Below are 17,776 nucleotides of genomic sequence, written 5' to 3'. Positions count from 1 at the left end.
TCTGGTGCCATGGTTAATCACTACCATCACTTGATCTCTGTACAGTGCTATGTTTAGATGCAGTCTAACATCTGAAAAAAAAGAGGGATGGGTTGAAAAATGGATCTGCCACTTTGGCACATTATTTTCCAGTTTCCTAGAGGAAACAGAGCTGAACAGCTAGGCATAGCCACTCTTGTCATCATTACTGCTTCATTTTTCATGCTCTCTCCCTCCCAAGCTGTTTGACTAAAGCCTTCGTAATCTCTACAGACCTGATGATGTGGTTTTGGCACACTGAGTCCTGCACTTCTTGCTTTTCAAAGCAGAGGTCTTGGTTTTGTTTTTCCCCTTCCCATGTCAGTTGCCTACAGCTGTGCATGTAAATCCACTGCACATAAATCCAGGCTGACGGTAAACTTCTCAGTGAGTGTCCCGAAGGCCGTTTCTCACAAGCTAAGAACTTGAAAAGGTCAGAAGTATTCAGTTTACTTTGCTGGAGGAAGCATTCACATCTTTCTCCAGGGGACAGAGGGGCAGGATGACACCATGCTATTAACATGTTGTGATCTTAAAGTTCTTGCCTGTATGATAGCTGTAACTTATTTGCCACTTATATATACCTCAGTTGTCAGAGAGCCCCTGAGAGCACAGATCTGCCTGTGGAGTTCATTGACTTACCTACACACAAGAGTTCTCTTTTTAATGAGTCTGAAAGTTACATAGCTTTAGACAAATTAAAGCCTATCTTTCTTCCCACCCCCATGATTATATTCATGGCTCGTACAGTTTGACCTAAAATGTGAGTGAAATAATCTTTAAGGGAATAAGGTTTAACCCCTCTGCACTCAGCTGTGTGGAGGCACCAGCTGCAGTTGCTCTGGGAGTGGGAGATGGAGGAATGCCAGGGTGAGAAGACGAACGAGTTCTTAGGGATCGTATAGGGCAGGGCAGCGCAGCAGGTGGGATCCGGAGGAGGAACAGGGATTCATTCAATGGAGTGTTTAATTCTTGCTGGAAAATGATGGGATAAACAATGCAAAGCTATAAAAGACCCACAAGCACCTTCTAAGGTTTCTCATTTTGTCTTGTCAAAGCAAATAGATGGGCTGTTGCCATTTTAGCCGTTGTGTTATCTAGCCCCAGTTGGAGAGGGGCTGCAGTCCAGTAGGTGGAATATGGGACTAGGATGCTTTAGTTGTTCCATTCCTGACTGCTGTACTGGTTGCTGCCTGAAACATGGAGGGAGTCAGTCCACCCCTCATTCTCTGTCCTACTGCCTGCCTGTTTTGTCTAAAGAACAAGCTTGGGGGGCAGGGACTGTCCCTTCACATCTACTTGCATACTGCATAGCACAATGAGGTTGTGATTTCATTGGGGCTTAGGGGTGCTGCTGTAATACTCTTACTGCTGCTAAAGAATAATAGATGACATGGTGGTTAAATGCTGTTGGCTGTCAGTAAGAGATAACATTTAGCACTAATGTAGCAATATGCGTGTTCAAAGCACAGTACAAACATGGACTAATTAATGCCATTAACATCAGATAGAGATGTTAAATGTACCGCTGGTGTGATACAGTATTATTCACGCTCTATTCTTGTCTTTCAGACTTCAAACCCTATTGATGTAGCAGGTAGACCAGGCACAGTCCACCATACACTGCTGCAGAAGACTCCAGGGGTAGGCAACAATATATAACCTTCCTTTCAGCTTATCTGGATTTATGGTAAACACAATGATTGCTCATAAAAAAGAGAGCAGCTGGTGAGCAAATTTGCTTCCTAGACTCGGGGCAAGCAGTCAGGGCAGAAGTTTCTTTTTCTGGTGAGACATCAGTAGCCTCCACTGGTCGTGAATACAGAGAGATGTATTGACTTTTTCAAAGTCAGAGGGAAATGGGGCAGGAACCCCCTTCAAGGTCTTTCCCCTAAGCATTGCTTGGAGCGTAGTTTTACGTGCTCCATTTCAGAAAGATTATAATGTACAGAAAAGCACTCACACTGTTCAGTTGCTGGCATGAAGCTGCTTTGTTTATCATAAAATTCTGCTGAGCATGGTGCAAGGAATGAAAGAGGAGTTTTAAGCCTTCTTTAAACCTTTTAGGTTTCCTGTGTCACAGGGGACTTCTCTGGAACATTGCTTTTTAAATGCTTTTACTGTTTAGAGGAAGGAAGTTCTCCGCCTTTTGGTATATTGGCTAGTTTTAGAAAGGCTGATTGTTTTATTTCTGCTTTTTCCCTAGGTGTCAGACCCTTATAGGCCTCCAGTAAGAGTAAGTAAGGTTTGTGGGGGATTTTATATACATATATACACGCACTTCAAATATTGTGCATGCGTTTTTGAAATCTAACATGCCTAGTAGAAAATGTCATGCTTATCCTTCATTTAAAGCAAAATGTCATCGTAAACTCTTAACTGCTTCTGATTAATAACATCTAGGTTGAATCCCAGCCTTATTTTGCATCCCTTTATGTACATTAACAGTCCACAGTATGAAATAAGGGTCACAGAAATAAGTGACTGTAAGCATGGACAGACATTCAGCAGTGATCAGATTTATGGTGGCTTCGGTCTGTGAGTTTTATTTGTGCTTCTCATGTTCAAAAAAACCACCCAGCAGCGAGAACCACAGCTCAGCTGTGAAACAGTAACTTGTTCAGCTGTGGCCCTGCTCATCCCTGGTGATTGTTTGTCTGTACCCTTTTCCTCCTCAAATGCAAGTAGCCATAATAACCACGCATGACTTGGCCTGTGGTGCAGCAGGGATGAATGAACAGGGCTCTTTTCAGAAACAGAACTGTTAACTATTACTTGATTTCTCTTGAGCATGGCATACCTGCCTTTGCTGCCATTTATTTCCATTTGGGAAGTGGAGAGTGCAAGTAGGACAGGCAGGCATCTCAGGTCTCCATGAGATGAGAAAGATATCCCTCATTCTTCCTGTTTGTTTCCTGAATTTAAACATCATCTGCTGCAGTACACATAGAAGTGTTGATCACCTATTGTGCCATTTTAGTAATCAGCCTTTCTCATTGCTTAGCTGCCTGTTTGACAGTAAGGGAAATGAAACATTCTATCTGATGTAGATTGCTAACGTATAAATTAATCTAAATTCTTGTGCTTTCCATTGCAGAAACCCGGGAAGTGGTGTGCGGTTCACGTACAGATTGCCTGGCAGATCTACCATCACCAGCAAAAGATAAAGGTAATTCAGACAGTTTCTGGAACAAAGCCAAGTCTTCTGGCTTATGTTTTAGTGAGTAATGAGCAGGAAGCAGTTTCTGTTGGTGATTCTCAAGCTTGGCTGTATTGATTAACTAACACTTTCAGTGCTTTAACATTTACTGTAGCAACCATAAAGTTTATCTGAGGGCAGAGGGATTGGGTTGAAGGGTAACAAAATGAGCAAGAGATACTAAGTGCACAGCCAGAAAGAGTTGAAGAGATGGAGGCAGAGGGTAGTTTTGCCCCAGATCAATCTTTTTTACAAAGCATATATGTTTAACGTCATTCCCCTTCTGTACTGGTACCTCCCTGGGAGGAGGTAATGAAATGACCAATATGGTGAAGAGCATATTAGAAAACAGCAGGCAAGTAGATTGATAGTTACTGTGTTAGGCGGTGTTGGGCTTTCTGCACTGCAGTGATGATGGGCAGAGGGAGGAGTTGTAACCTCTTGTTACAGCTCAAGAGGTAACAAGATGTAGGTACTCTGGGGTGCTGTTACAGACTCAAAGTTCCCTGTGACAGGCAGAATAGTCGATAATGGGACTGTTATTATGTTTTTTTCATAGCTCCTGTTGTAGTTTTTTGTCCCATTAATGAAGATTATTCAGTGCTTAAGTAGGTGCATTGTAATTAGTGTCTCTACAAGTGATTTATGTCCTTTTTTTTAAAATAAACAAGTATATCACATTTAAGCTATTGAGAGACTTACAGGACTTGGGTGCAGTTCTGACCATGCTCCTGTCTGTAAGGGAAGGATAAATATAGCCTCTGGAGGAGCCTCGTAGTTTTCTTTATCCTTTTGTCCCTTGTCTGCATTCTGAGCTATGCTAGCTGCAAGAAGGGCATAGTCTAGGAACTCTTTCCAAACTGGAGAAGCAAAACAGACAAGTCCATCACCCCTCTCTCAAGACTTCTGCTGGCAGCTTTCTGCCTGCAGAATGTTTCTTGTCAGGCTGAGAGCACCAACTGATCCTAGGGTGCAGCACACTCAGTGTATCATCTTGCATGCTCCACTGTGTGTGCTGAGGGGCTGAGAACTCACTTCAGACCTTATTCATGTGAATGAGGCAGGCAACTGAGAGGCTGTGGAGCGAAATGGCCTTACAAATGCTGTCAGAGCATGACTGCAGTACGTGACCAGAGACACTGCTGTCACTCTCGCTAACTCTCCCTGGCAGGGCTAAGCAGGAGTGAGCCTGAACTCCCTCTCTGTTTCTCCCTTAAAAAAGGAAGTGTATAATGAGATTGTTTTTATATCATTTGACAGCAAATGCAGCTGGATCCCCACAAGCTAGAGATAGGTGGTAAACTTGACCTGTTCAGCAGACCTCCTGCCCCTGGAGTGTTTCCAGGCTTCCATTATCCACAGGATCTTGCCAGGCCTCTGTTTTCTACCACAGGTAAGGGAACATCATCATTTGTAGAAGTAAGAGAAAAAAACAAACAAAAACCAGTCAACATATGTGATGTGTATCTGTACAGATATGTATGCCTTAGAAATGGAAGCAGACAAGATTAGTTCAGAGGGTGTGGAGACACTGACAACTGTTGTGACTGGGGCTCTCAGAGTTGGGCTGGGCTCTCCACCGCCTCCAGTGCAGGATCCTATGCACGACGCTGAGCTGCAGCAGTTGGCTCTTACATTCAAGTCTGTGCAGCTGGTTCTTGTGTGCCTGATTAATAGGCTATGGAGTGATTTTTAAAAGTGATTTTGACAAAACACTTGAAAATGTTTCCATTGCGCAGGATTGGAAGTGGCCTCGGTCTCTTTCTTGCTTTTATATTTGCCATGTTCTTCTCAGCTCCTCCACTCACCAAGTTTGTGTTTGTTTTCTGAAAATAAGGGTTTTCTGTAAAAGGAAAGCTTCCAATAACAGCATTGAAAATATCACAGAACATGTTTGTGAAGTGCTTGTTTTTCAGATATAAACCCACTATGTGTTACAAAGTCCAGCAGTCTTTAAGGCTTAAAATGGCATATTGGATTTTAAAAACCCCAAAGAATTAAATAGTTTACCTTGATCAATTGCTTTCCAATCTGTTGGAGAAGCAATTACGATTAATGTAATTACCAAAGTGCAGTAAGCTCCACTGCAGTCTTCTCAATGGCTCTGACCATAGGAGACTGCAACTCTGACATTCTGGTTTTGGAGGTCACTGTAGATTCATGTCAATGTCAATCTACCAAATGTTGGTTTTGCTCTGTTCCCAGGCTTAATCTTCCCCCTAGACTTTTTCAGGTTTTTGTTCTGTGTTTGAGATGCTAAAATCTGCTTTCTGAATGAGCTGTATCAATTGATGGAGATGTAACTGAGTTCTTTATGTGTATAATTAATTAGCAAATAATGTATTTTCTTTTCTAATGTTAATCTGTTTTTATGAGGCAGTATTGTGCTCTTATTCTAACTCAGTGCAGACATGGTCATATTCAGCCTTGATTCAGCCTTCTTGAAATGAATGAGAGTAGAAATGGTTTGAATTCTGTCCTCAGTATGACAGAAAAGCAACAGAGAAGAATCAAACTGAAACCTCTGTGAGGACTGAGTTTCAAATACAGTCATGAGATAGCCTTCAGGAAGCCCACCAGTGATTCAGTCTGTCTTTTTTTCCCTTATCTGAATGGAAATTCTGAAACATCAAATGCATTTTTCTACCACATACAATCAGTGCTCATACTAGCTGTACATTGTAGGATGCTGCCCTGTACTTTGGTCTCTGTAAAATTACTTTGATAGTACAGGGCCAAGATATTTGTTGCATCTGGTTGGATGCATAAGCACAGCTTATTTAAAACCTCTGACAGTTTTCATATGGCAGCTCTTTCCTAATCACAGTCCTTAGTCTGTCCTGTGCTGTCATTACAAGAATCTTGTTTTGTGTATGATTTTGCTATTGGAGGCTGTATTTTTCTCCTAAAGATGCCAGCATGGTTTGCTTTTCCATTCATACAAGCAAGAGGGGAAATAGTATGAAATAGAAAGAGTAAAGAAGGCAAATTAATAAAAAACTTTCACAAGAGATAAACAACCTTACAGCAACTTGTCTGTGACTATATTAATCACAAGAGCCATCGCACGGTACATCTAGGTAAAGAGTGCTATCAAAGTGAACAAACATTGCAGCAGTAATATATAGATGAATAAATCTTTTACTCTGCAATATCCGAGGCATTCTTTTCACCTTATCCAGCAAGCGTGCAGTTGATGTGAATCATTGGTTCTGCTGCATTGCCTAGTTACTGTGGGAGACATAAGTTATCTTAGGGCCACCTGTCTGCAGGACGGATGTTTGGCTGCCTGGCAGATGCTATATTTAATAACTACCTGACAGCCTGCAATGCTGCTCCTGGCTTTCTCCGGAGGATTTTTTATTATCAGCCCGTGTAGTTGAGTTTGTAAGCCGTCTCCTTTGAAGAAATCTCCCATCCATTATACACCTCCTGAAATCTTAAAGGATTAGAAAGATGACAGTCTCCATCCGTCTTGAAGCATTGGAGCAGTCAGAATGTTTATAGATAACTCCAGATCTCGTTGCCGTGGTCTCTCTTTAAGTTTCCTCAACTCATTTTCTGGCTGCTTAGGTTTGTGGTGCCCAAGCTGGTGAGAGACGTGCAGCGCTGTCTCCCTCTCCAGCTTTATAGTCTGCTCATGTTCTGAACACGAGTGCATTTTACAGTGGCTGTCTGTTGTTGGGTTGTCACCAAGACCAGATCAGGGACTTGACCAGCACCTCCATAAAACACTGTTCGGGCTGTGTTTGGGATACAGTTTGTCCTGTGCATTTTAGTTTCTTCTCTCCATTTCCCCCCACTTTTGCTGTGACCTTCCATAGCATTACCAGCACTGATGTCATATGGTGGAAACATGCATTTGATGTGGCTTGGAGGAGCAGGTCTGCCTCTGGTGGGAATCACCCATATGGGCCACAGACAAGGAGAAGTCTTTGTGGTGAAGGTGACTGGATTGCTGAGTGCCAGGTGGGAGGGGAAGGATTGTAATCCTCTCTTCAATAGTGGAAAGTTATCATTTGAGAAAGCAGTGACTGGGTAAGGGAGCTGTTAGTGAAGAGCCCACGCTTATGCCTAGTATGCTGATATTTCCTAGAGTTGACCTGTTACTTCCCAGTAAGGGAAGTTAACTTTTCACCAACAAAATACATAAGACAAGCACTGAAAATCTTTATTTAGGGGTTGGTCTGTTTTGCGCATGATGTAACATATCCTTGGGAAAATGCTGCTTCTGTCATTGTGTGCAATGACTACTTTCTAACAAAATGAGATAGTTAATGCACAGGTATGGCAAGTCTTGCTTCCTGCAAAGGAGGCAGAAGTTGTGTTTGCCTCCAGGCAGCATCTGAAAGTTAGGATAGTTGCTAATTCTGCTTCGTCTGCAGTGGTGGAAGAACTGGCAGGGAGGAGGCACCAAAAGGACATTCATAGTCTGAACAGTTGGAGAGGGCTGGTCTTGTCAGTGTAATACTGGAGCCACAGAAACATTTTGTCACTCACATCTGAAACATAAATATTCAAAAGTTGATTTCAGGTGCATCCTGAAAATCATCTCTACTAACTTGAGGGAGCAAAAGCTGGGCCCATGAGATTGCCCAGACATACCGTCATTTGCAGGACACATGGGAATTAATGTTCTTCCAAAAAACGTGTATCCCAGTGGCAGGTGACATCAGTGCTTTTCACACTGCGGTTGCAAGCCTGTTCAGGTTTGCATGTGTCTGCCTGCAAAGGAAACAAATCTCTCATTTTCTGCTTTGAAAGGAGAGCAAAATTTTCTGTGTGAGCCTGGTCCACCTTGAAATACAGGGCAGAGCAGCTTGTTTCAGCCCATTCTTGCCCCTTGCTTCAACCTAATGTAATCCAGCATACTCAGCAGTGGTGCTGCTTTCCCACGAGGTAGCATGGCTCCATGGCAATGAGTAGTGTCTAGGAAAGGAGATGGGGGGGGGGGGGAACCGCAGCGGGAGCTTGTGGATGCAGAGACAGATGTGAGAGCGTAGATGGAGCTCTCATGGGAGAGGCATGATTGATGTTCCCTGCGTGCCTGTCATTAACTGGTGTTCCATATAGACTCTAATCAGTCACTTCCGAGCACCTTCTGTCTGGGCCCATAACCTGGGCTGACCTTTTTTAATATAAACACAGAGTAATGACTGAAAATGCCAGACAAAGAGATTGACTTCCTCATGACTACAGGTGAGCAGCAGCACATCAGGCAAGGTCTCCTCCTGCCTCCTAGTGCCCACAGACTCCTTTGAAGGGCACTCTGAGTAATCCTGCTTATATCTCACTCAGCTGGTGTTCAGGGTCTTCCCCTGCTTTTGCTGTGTTCAAGCCTGTCCTGTGCCTTTGTATCTGGTTCCTGAATGTGATGGCCAGGACCTCTGTGTATGCAAGCAGTCGCTTGCCACTGAACTAAAAAGGGACCTTGTTCTCACAGGTGCGACACATCCAGCCACCACCCCGTTTGGTCCTTCACCTCACCACAGCAGTTTCCTGCCCACTAACCACTTGGCAGGTAAGTGTCAGTAAATTGTGCCTTATACCTTGATACGTGTGACGCATTTCTGGCCCTCCAGTGTGGTCCTGCCTTGAGGCACTGTAGCGCGAGGGGAGGGAGAGGTTTAAACTGTCTCAGGAACCAGAAGCTAGCCAGGTTCTCACCCATGCCAGCTTCCCAGCACATTCCCTCTGCTCTCCTCCAAAGAAGGAGCAGGATTAGCAGACCCTCTCTTGCAAGAGGGCATTGCAGAGCAGTCAAGTCTGTCACTGCTGAGACACTGCATAGGAGCTGAAATGTGACCTTCAGAGCCCTTCTTTGCTGCTGAATGTGCCCAAGGAAATGGGGGAAATGTATGCAAAGGTACCTCAAACAAGCCACAGCTTTAAATGGGCTCCTCCCATGCTGTTTCCCACCTATGAGAGTTCTTGGCTAGGTTCTTTAATAAAGTTCAGTGAACAGTTCTTGGCAAATAGCTGTTCTGCACGTTTTGCCAGGCTTTCAGTTTCCTAATTGGCAGTAAGTAGAGCCTGATTTTCTCAAATTTCCTCATTTTAGAAGCTCACAAGCAGCTCATTGCCAATTAAAGTTCAAGCTCTGTTGATTAATGTTTTAGTAACACTCATCCAATCAGTACATGTGGCATGCCACATGACCTGGTAGACTTTTTTCTATTGCAAATACCCAGATTTACATCAACTCCTGAACACTCTGTCAAAATTAACTGTGTATCTCTACAGTCACTCAGTTACTTGATGTCAAAGGCAAAGAGCAAGAATGGCTATTTAAAAATAAGTAAATAAGCAAAGAGCTGTTTGCTTAAAGATCCAAGCTATTTGTGCTATTTGCACTGGTATTTTAAATATAACGATATCCATGAGGAAGTAGAGAGCAAAATAGCTCCTGTAATATGGTGAGATAAAGACTTTAAAGGGGCAGTCATGAAGCCAGTAGGCAGAAGGAGTTGTTTAGAGATGGCCAGTAGGAAAGAAAACAAATACACTGGTATGATTTAACCCCTAGCCATCTCTGGAGGGCAGAAACCTGAGTCTGGCTGTATCCACTCAGATAGGATTCCTCTCAGAGAGGAATCTTTATATTAAAAAAAAGAAAAGCAGGACTTTTTATAAAAACAAGTGCCAGTAACCAAATAGATACTTGATGAGGAAAGACAATATTCATCTTTTGCCTCAAAGGCTACAATCCTCCCATCCCTTTGTCATAGTAGCTCCTAAGACTACACTATCATTTCCATCACCACTGGGATCAAGGAAGCCATTATGGGAGAGAACTTTGGCACAAACAGGCCAGAGTTAACTGGTGTAAGGATGGATGTAGCAAAGTATATATCCATAGCAATTAGCTTAAGACTGTCTCTATCCACTGTTACAAAGAGGGTGGAAGGCTGTATAGAGAAAAGAGTGAAACGATGCATCCCCTCAGTATGCTGACTGAGGAGCCTGCTGAGGTTCTTCTTTCAAGGCAACAGCAATGCTTCTACTATTAGTACTGGTAAGGAAGGCTTAGCAGCAACCACCCTAATTTCAGCTATTAGACCTTAATTTCTAGCTCCCCTCTGACTGGCATACAAAAGTTTATTACAGCACCTGTTTGCAGAGCACTGAATCCCTTCTCCATTTTAACATGATGGGAATTTTCTGTGCAAAGAACCTTGCAATGAGAAGGATCAGCTTGAAGTCTGGCCTAATCCTACTTGGATTCAGACCGTTAAGAAGGGGAGGGGTGCATTTCATTCTCCAGCATTCTTGGCTAAATGCCTGCTAAATCCCTGTTTGCCTTTCCAGATCCATTTAGCAGGTCAAGCACCTTCAGCGGCCTTGGGAACTTAGGCAGCAATGCCTTTGGAGGATTAGGCAGTCATGCTCTGAGTAAGTACTGGCTGGGTTACTGCAGACAAACATGCCTTCCAGAAAAGCCACATGCTAATATTTACAGCAGCTGGTGGTAGTTTTTAAAGAAGTTTAATTCCTAACCTCCATTCTCCTATCTGAAAACACTGCACCTAAGATTTCCAGGTCTCTGCGGTGGGAGCTTTTCTGCATGTCACAAATATCACTAGCTGTGCTCTGTCTCCTCGCTGTTGAAGGCTGGTACCTTGTATGCTCCTAGAGGTGCTAGAGCTGCAAGAACCCACTGAGCTCTGGGTCCCTATGGGCATCTAAAGTAACACCCTTCAACAGCGAAGATGCATAGTGGAACAGCTATTGATACCTCTCCTAATGCAGCGTGTAGACTTCCTCTGTACCCATTGTCTAAAGTTTAAATTGCCTGTATAAAAATTATTCAAAAACATCTTACCTGTAGGCAAGGCACGCTTGAGAGCCACACATAAGAGAGCATGCTTTTGCATCTCATGGCGCAACAGAAATCAGCTTAAGATTGACGGAGGAAAATCATGTGACTGTTCTGAAAAGCCTACAGCCAAGCTCTGTTTTTATGCACACACATACATACCACCAAATGGTCTTGTTTCTTTAACAAAAAAAGTCCCTGATCCTTCAGCTGCAGGCAGCTGATTGCTTGTAACTATCCACAAGTTAAAGTTTCTGCCAGTGAGAGGAGCTGAGGAAAAATACTGAGTTTGTGCTGGAACCCTTGCTGGGGTGGGGGGAGAAGAGGAGCTGGGCATTTTCAGTCATGCCTGACTTACTCAGATGTGTAGTTAAAGCTTCCTCCACCCATCACCTTAAAAATGCTGGTGGATCTTGCACCCGGTGTTGGAGGTATCTGTGTCCTCCTGCTAGTAGCTCCCCCTCACCATTAGTTCCACATGAAAAAGATTTGAAAGGACAGTTCTGGTTGTGATTAGCATTGTCAAAAATATTTATGTAATTATTTGGTTTGAATTATTTTTAACTGTTCCTCCCCCTGCCATTATTGTAGCTCACAACAACATTTTTACTCACAAAGACGGCCCAAACCTGCAGAATTTCAACAATCCCCATGAGCCATGGAATAGACTCCATCGGACCCCACCGTCCTTCCCAACACCTCCACAGTGGCCCAAGCCCACTGATTCTGAGCGAAGCTCCTCAGTGACAAACCATGACAGAGACAGAGAGCGGGAGCGAGAGCCCGAGAAGAGGGATCTTTCTCTGAGCAAAGATGACAGAGACAAAGAGAGGTAAGCAGCTTTTGAGCCCTTCTTTCTGGACCTATTTTTCCTCTGTATTTTTCCCAATTTTTCCAATCATAAAATGATCTTCACAGCAAAGCATTGCTTGTCTTTGAAGCAGCTAATAGGCCTCTTCTTCAGATAAGTACAAGGACTACCAACACAAAAAAAAACCCCTCTTTTTCTTTTAGGATTTGTCCTCAGTGAAAATACGGTAAACCAGTCTCTGCTAGTAGGTTAATAAAAAGCACCAGGCTGAGGAAATGAGCATGTTGGTGTGTTTTCAGGGTATACTTGGCTGTTTTCAGTGCAGCTGCTTTAGGATCACTGGATGTTCTGAAGACAGGAAGGCAGCATTGTGATAGACCCTTTGGAGACAGTCATAGTTCTCATTAGTGTACAAATATGCTGATGAATTCAAATGTTAGCTGGACATTAATGAGATAAAAATGCAAATGCCTGTATGTGGAGCAGAGTGCATGAAGCCATTAATAAAACTGATCTTAAAAAATTGCATTGTAGACAAACCCTTATTAACAGTGACAGGACTGGATCACCTGGGCTATAGATACTTCATTAGCTTCCAGTTATATCATTTTGAAGATGTAAAGCCCTTTATATTTCAAAGCCCAGTTGTCCCCAACAGGCTATTTCTTTGTAGGCAATAACAGCCTGCAAGTCTTAGATGTGTGTATTTGCGTAGTGAATAGTTTGCCTGGAGTGCTTTTAATGAGATCTTCAGTCAGTGCCTGTGAACAAGATTACATGGAAGCAAAAGGCTGAAAATCGTCTTTAAATGTTAAATTGTCTGACACCTTTGCATGGATAGTCATTCAGGTAGGAAGCTCCCTTCTTGGCTTTAGTGTAATTTGTCTGCAAACCAAGGTTACTCTCAGGAGTGTTCACACAGGGGTTAACATCTCTATTACTTTTCTATTAATTCAGCTTAAGCTGTCCTCAAGCATCCCTATTTGGATATGGTTTTAATAAACCACATCCTTCACCAGCAATCAAGACTACCGCAGAGGAAGAAATTTGGGTTAGCAAATGTAATCATAAGGGATAAATACTTACAGAACTCCCCAAAACACTTCCAGTTTTTAGCACTCGGGTCTTACAGCTCTTTAAAGCAAACCCAGCATAAAACTTCAGCATCAGTGAGCCTCTCAGCTGCATAATGCAGTTCTCTCAATCATACCGTCATACTTTGCATTTAAAGTGTCTCTCAGGTAGAGCAAAGTGCTTTTAAAAGCTGAGCATTATTTATTCCCCTCTTAAAGAGGTGGGATTAACTGTGACTAATTGGCTTGCTCAGATAGTGGTGCAGTTATAAATGTAAACCCTCATGCTTCTCTTTCTAAACCATGGTCATTGTCATCAACCCCTTGTTCATCATAGCAGGTCCTCCAAGCAGAGGTCAATGACTCACTTTTGTGGCCTATTCACAGATTTCTAACTTAAGCACCTAGCTTACCTGCCAAAACCAGCAACAGCAAAAACTCCCCTGCAGCTCCATAGGAAAATAAGCATTATCACTGCTTCCAGTCAACAGGCTATCTTGTGAAGGGCCTACATACATTTCTGTAGGCTTCTGGACTGATATTTTAGGAAAGAAGCCTGAGTTAAGAGTGTTGCAGCCAAGAAGATTGTTATCTGGCAGCCAGATGTATATATGAACACACAATAAGTATCATTTCTTTAAAATAAGCTGTCTAGAGTTCTTGTTGTCCTCCATTTCTCAGTGAAGTGGTCTTTCTCTTAGGGTGAATAGACTGTTCTGTCAAATGCATCCCCAGTTTAGTCCCCAGCTTGTGGACATTTAACATTTTCTATGTAGTATGTAAAGGCGGGTAGTGCATATCTTTTAGTGTAGCATCACATCTATAGCTGATGCTAGCAGAGCTTTTCAGATAGTTTTCTGATCAATCTCAGATTGCACAACTAGACACAGCACTGTGCGGGTCCAACATCACGTTTGTTCACACAAAACCAAGGGTGTATGTTCTCTCTTCTTACAGAGACCTCATGGATAAAAACAGACATTCAAACAGATCCTCACCGGCATCGGCTCCAGTGACACATCAAATAAGCAATCTCATCCGCAGCAACAGCCAAACCTCCAGTGATCCCATCAGGCAGGTTAGCCTCAATGAAAGGGAAAGGTCCAAAGAACCCGAGCGAGAGCACCCTGACCGGCTGAGAGAGCCACCCATAGCAGAACACAAGATTAAAGAGAGCCGTTCCCCAGTGAAGGAAACTCCAAGCCATGATAAGAGACCCTCTGAGGACAACACAAAGCCAGTAATCCAGTCTGTATCCCCATACAGCAAACCTGCACTAAGTGAGAGCTTGAAGCTTACCAATCTAATGAGCAAGGACATGGAGAGAAAGACAGAGCTTCCCAGCGACCTCCAGAAGATTAAGAATGACATCAAAGTCAAAGAGGAGAGGAAGGAAGACAGTGATGTGCTGGTGGTAGGGTCTGAACCCTCACAGCACTCCCGATCAGTGGAGCATCCCCCACCGCCTACTTTGCATGGATTATCATTGCCTCACTCAATGGCCACCTCTATGCCCATCTCCATGGGTAGTGTGCACCAGATGAACAACATGAATGTTCTGGACCGCAGCAGAATGATGACCCCGCTCATAGGCATGAATCCGTTGTCAGGAAGAGAGAGGCTGCCGCATCCTGGATTTTCTTGGGACCCAATGAGGGACCCACTGCGAGATGCCTACCGGAGCTTAGACCTGCACCGTCGAATGGACTTCCAGCTCCGGACAGATCCTATCCATAGGTTCCCTACCACCTCCGGATTTTATGACCATGAGCGTTCTTATAGAGACAGGGAACCGCACGACTATAACCATGAAAACCTTCTTGAAGCCCGCCGAGAGCAGGAGCGGTTGCGGCAAGTGGAGGAAAGAGAGCGCTTGCACTTACGGGAAGAACTTGAGCGTGCCAGAATGCACCACTTGCACTCATCCCCCATCGAAAGTCACCTGGCACACGTGCCATCCTTCATGCCTCATTTAAGCGGGATGCATTACCCCAGACTGAGTCCATCCGCTGCCATGCACAATGGGATTTTAAACAGGAACCCACCAACCGCAGCGCTGAGTGCCCCACCGCCTCTTGTACCAGCGAGCAGCACCAGACCTGCCTCCCCACGCAGGACTACTCCACTCACAAACTCAGAGGCCAGGGACTATTCCCCCTCTAGGAACCCCAAAGAAGTAGAGGCACGATAGTCCCCACCAGTGAATTTTCAACTCGCCTGTATATAACACAAGCAAACAAAGAAACAAACAGGAAAACAAACAGAAAAACCCAACACCAGAAACCAACAAACCTTTTACAAAATGCACTGCTGTAAACTTTTCTTTTTTTGTTTTTAAATGTAAAATTTGTAGAAGTTAAGCACATTTCCATAAATAACGGGGTCGGGGATGCAGACTTTCCAACAAGAAGGTTGCTGAGAATGGGAATTTAATATATAGGTCTTGATTTTTTGGTTTTGTTTTTTTGTTTCTGTGCTAAAAAAAGAAAAAACAACAAAAAAAAAGGAATACAAAGAGCAAGTTTGTACATTTTTTCCCAAATGTGAGAAACATTTTTAATGGATTTGTATTTTTTTTAATTTTGTGCTCTTTATTCACTTAAAAAAAAAAAAAAAGAAGAAATTTTGCTTTTGTTTTTAGTTAAATTTGCATTTGAAAGGCCTCAGATCCTTAAGAAAAAAAATACCCAGGGTTTCTTAAAAGTATTATTTATGGAAATACTGTAGTTTTACAGTCCACTGTGAGGTTCCCTTCTGAGGCCAATTGATCACTTACCTTGGTACTTTGGAACCGAAGTTACAGATATATATTAAAATATTAATAATAATAATAATGTACAAAACTGTTTGTTTTTTGCCTTATTATATTATGCAGAAATTTAAGAGGAATTTTTTTTGACTTCTTGTTTTAAACAAAACAGAAAAGAAAAAAAAACAAAACAAAGCAAACTGTAAATAGTCTGTTAATATAAATGTACACCAATATTAAATTCTTAACATAGGTAGACTTTATAAAAATGGTTTCTAGAACCACTCTGGTTATTTGTTAACATGGTTACAACTCATACTCTCGTCACAGTCAGAAATTCACACTCAGAAAGCTAAGTACGGCATATATACTTCAACTATGCAAGAACTCGGAGGCAGGTCGTAGTGGATGTTGGGGGGAGGAAGGTTTAAAAAATAATAAAAAATACAAAAAAAATATAAAACCACCACAACCAACCCAAAAAAAACAACCAACTCGCAACGCTGGAGACAGAACGGGAATGGCAAGTGAGCGGCAAGAGGGATGCTTGTGTTCAACAAAAGAAGCTAAAAGAGAGACTGTATTTTTTTGTACAAACACAAGGGACAGTTCGGCGAGGAAAGAGAGAGACACACGCTCCTGGAAGGGACTTTTGGTTTCCTACTTCTCAAGCTGGCAAAAGCAGATGGAACTGGCACAGACCCATGCGGCAGACCCTTTCCTTGGTTTTTGGTTTTCTTTTTTCCTGTTTTTTTTTTTTCTTTTTTTTTCCTCTTTTTTTTGTGTTGTGGGCAGGATCGCTGGCAAGCAAGGACAAAGGACAATTTTCCGTGGACCCCTTGTGCTAATCGTGCAGTGTTCTTATTGGAATCTGTATACAAGACAAAGTAGAATTTTAGGAGTGCAACAAAAAAAAAAAAAAAGAAAAAAAAAGTCTAATGGTTGATTAAAAAAAAACAAAAAAAAGCAATTCTGATATATTCTCTCTAGTACATGAAGACCATCAGCAGATGTTTGTTTCAGTGTGGTTCTGCCTTGAACTGCTTTTTGGCATGATTTATTTTTTATTTCCAATTTTACTTTTCATCCATATGTAAATTTTGCCATGTTTTACTTGCTGTACCATCCCCCCTCCCTTATTTTATTTTTCAGTGTCCATGTTTTATATATCCTGGGCTTTTTCTCTCTAGTTAATTCAGCCATCCGCTACTATTTTCTTGGCTCTGTAACTCTTGTTTCCCCCCCCTCCCCATCCTCCCCCCTGCACCCCCTGTAATTTTAAACATTCAGTTTCCTTGTAGATCAATGAAGATAAATACAACATTGATTTTGGATGAAAAAGGCAGTTGAGTGTTTCTGTGTCAGAGCCACCACTGTTGACTTGGAGGCTAACGGTTTATTGACAGCGCTTCAGCTGCTGGCGAAGGGCTCGGTGCCGGGAGAGGGGTTTGTTTTGTTGGTGGGTCTTGCCTGGCACAAGGAGTGTGGTCCATGAAGTGCTTGGGAAGCGATCGCTGTGGGGTCAGGGCTTGGGGAGGAGAGAGGTGCTCCCGGCTCCTGCACTGATCTGACGCTTCCGCTGGGCGACAGAGGATGGAAAGGGCAGCACAGGCTCTGTGCAGCAGCTTGCTAAAGGGATGGTGCTGCCGGCACCACCACAGGAACGGCATCGCCTCAAGCACTGTCCCCACGTGCATTTGCATTCGTTTCCCCAGCTTCTCCCGCAGGCTGAGAGCAGACATCTGCAGGGGGATGGAAAAGTGCTCCAAGCCCCCTCGCTCTCAGTAACTGATTTAACAGTGGGTGCCTGTGCTTTAACACCATGTCACAGCTTCTGGTTTTAAGTTTGCATGTGACTAAATTACCGAGCATAAAAAAATGAAATAAAATAGCAGGGTCCTTAATCTGATGAAAGGAGGCTTAAAACAAAATAGGCGTTAAAAATCAGCACCTGCTCTGCCAGCTGAAATCGGAGGAACATATAACACATGGTGGAAGTGAAAAGTGTGTTGGGCTCGGCATAAAGATACCCGTAATGCTGGCCTGGGGGATTGTAATTCTCTCCTGGTGCCATTGTCCATCATGGCATCTTGCTTGACACCGCTGCTGA

At 43.1% G+C, this 17,776-nt stretch overlaps 1 protein-coding gene across 26 annotated transcripts in view; it reads left to right on the top strand.

Annotated features, from left to right (window-relative positions):
- FBRSL1 (fibrosin like 1) overlaps window positions 1-17,007 on the top strand; it is a 533,983-nt gene extending 516,976 nt beyond the window's left edge. For 19 of the 26 annotated variants that reach the window (XM_062631515.1, XM_062631536.1, XM_062631533.1 and 16 more), the window contains 8 exons: window positions 1,591-1,662; window positions 2,225-2,263; window positions 3,116-3,187; window positions 4,478-4,610; window positions 8,661-8,738; window positions 10,526-10,609; window positions 11,625-11,865; window positions 13,875-17,007. In XM_062631515.1, the coding sequence (XP_062487499.1) occupies window positions 1,591-1,662; window positions 2,225-2,263; window positions 3,116-3,187; window positions 4,478-4,610; window positions 8,661-8,738; window positions 10,526-10,609; window positions 11,625-11,865; window positions 13,875-15,108 (1,953 nt within the window). In that variant the 3' untranslated portion in view covers window positions 15,109-17,007. The remainder of the gene's footprint in view (window positions 1-1,590; window positions 1,663-2,224; window positions 2,264-3,115; window positions 3,188-4,477; window positions 4,611-8,660; window positions 8,739-10,525; window positions 10,610-11,624; window positions 11,866-13,874) is intronic. The other 7 variants (XM_062631531.1, XM_062631529.1, XM_062631517.1 and 4 more) reach the window with 2 other exon arrangements.
- The last annotated feature ends 769 nt before the right edge of the window (window positions 17,008-17,776 follow it).

This window comes from Pezoporus occidentalis, unplaced genomic scaffold, assembly GCF_034315485.1.
Source record: "Pezoporus occidentalis ecotype Australia unplaced genomic scaffold, CSIRO_AGI_Poc_V1 ctg37, whole genome shotgun sequence".
In the NCBI taxonomy this organism is placed as follows: domain Eukaryota; kingdom Metazoa; phylum Chordata; class Aves; order Psittaciformes; family Psittacidae; genus Pezoporus; species Pezoporus occidentalis.
This window is presented reverse-complemented; position numbering and strand designations above follow the sequence as displayed.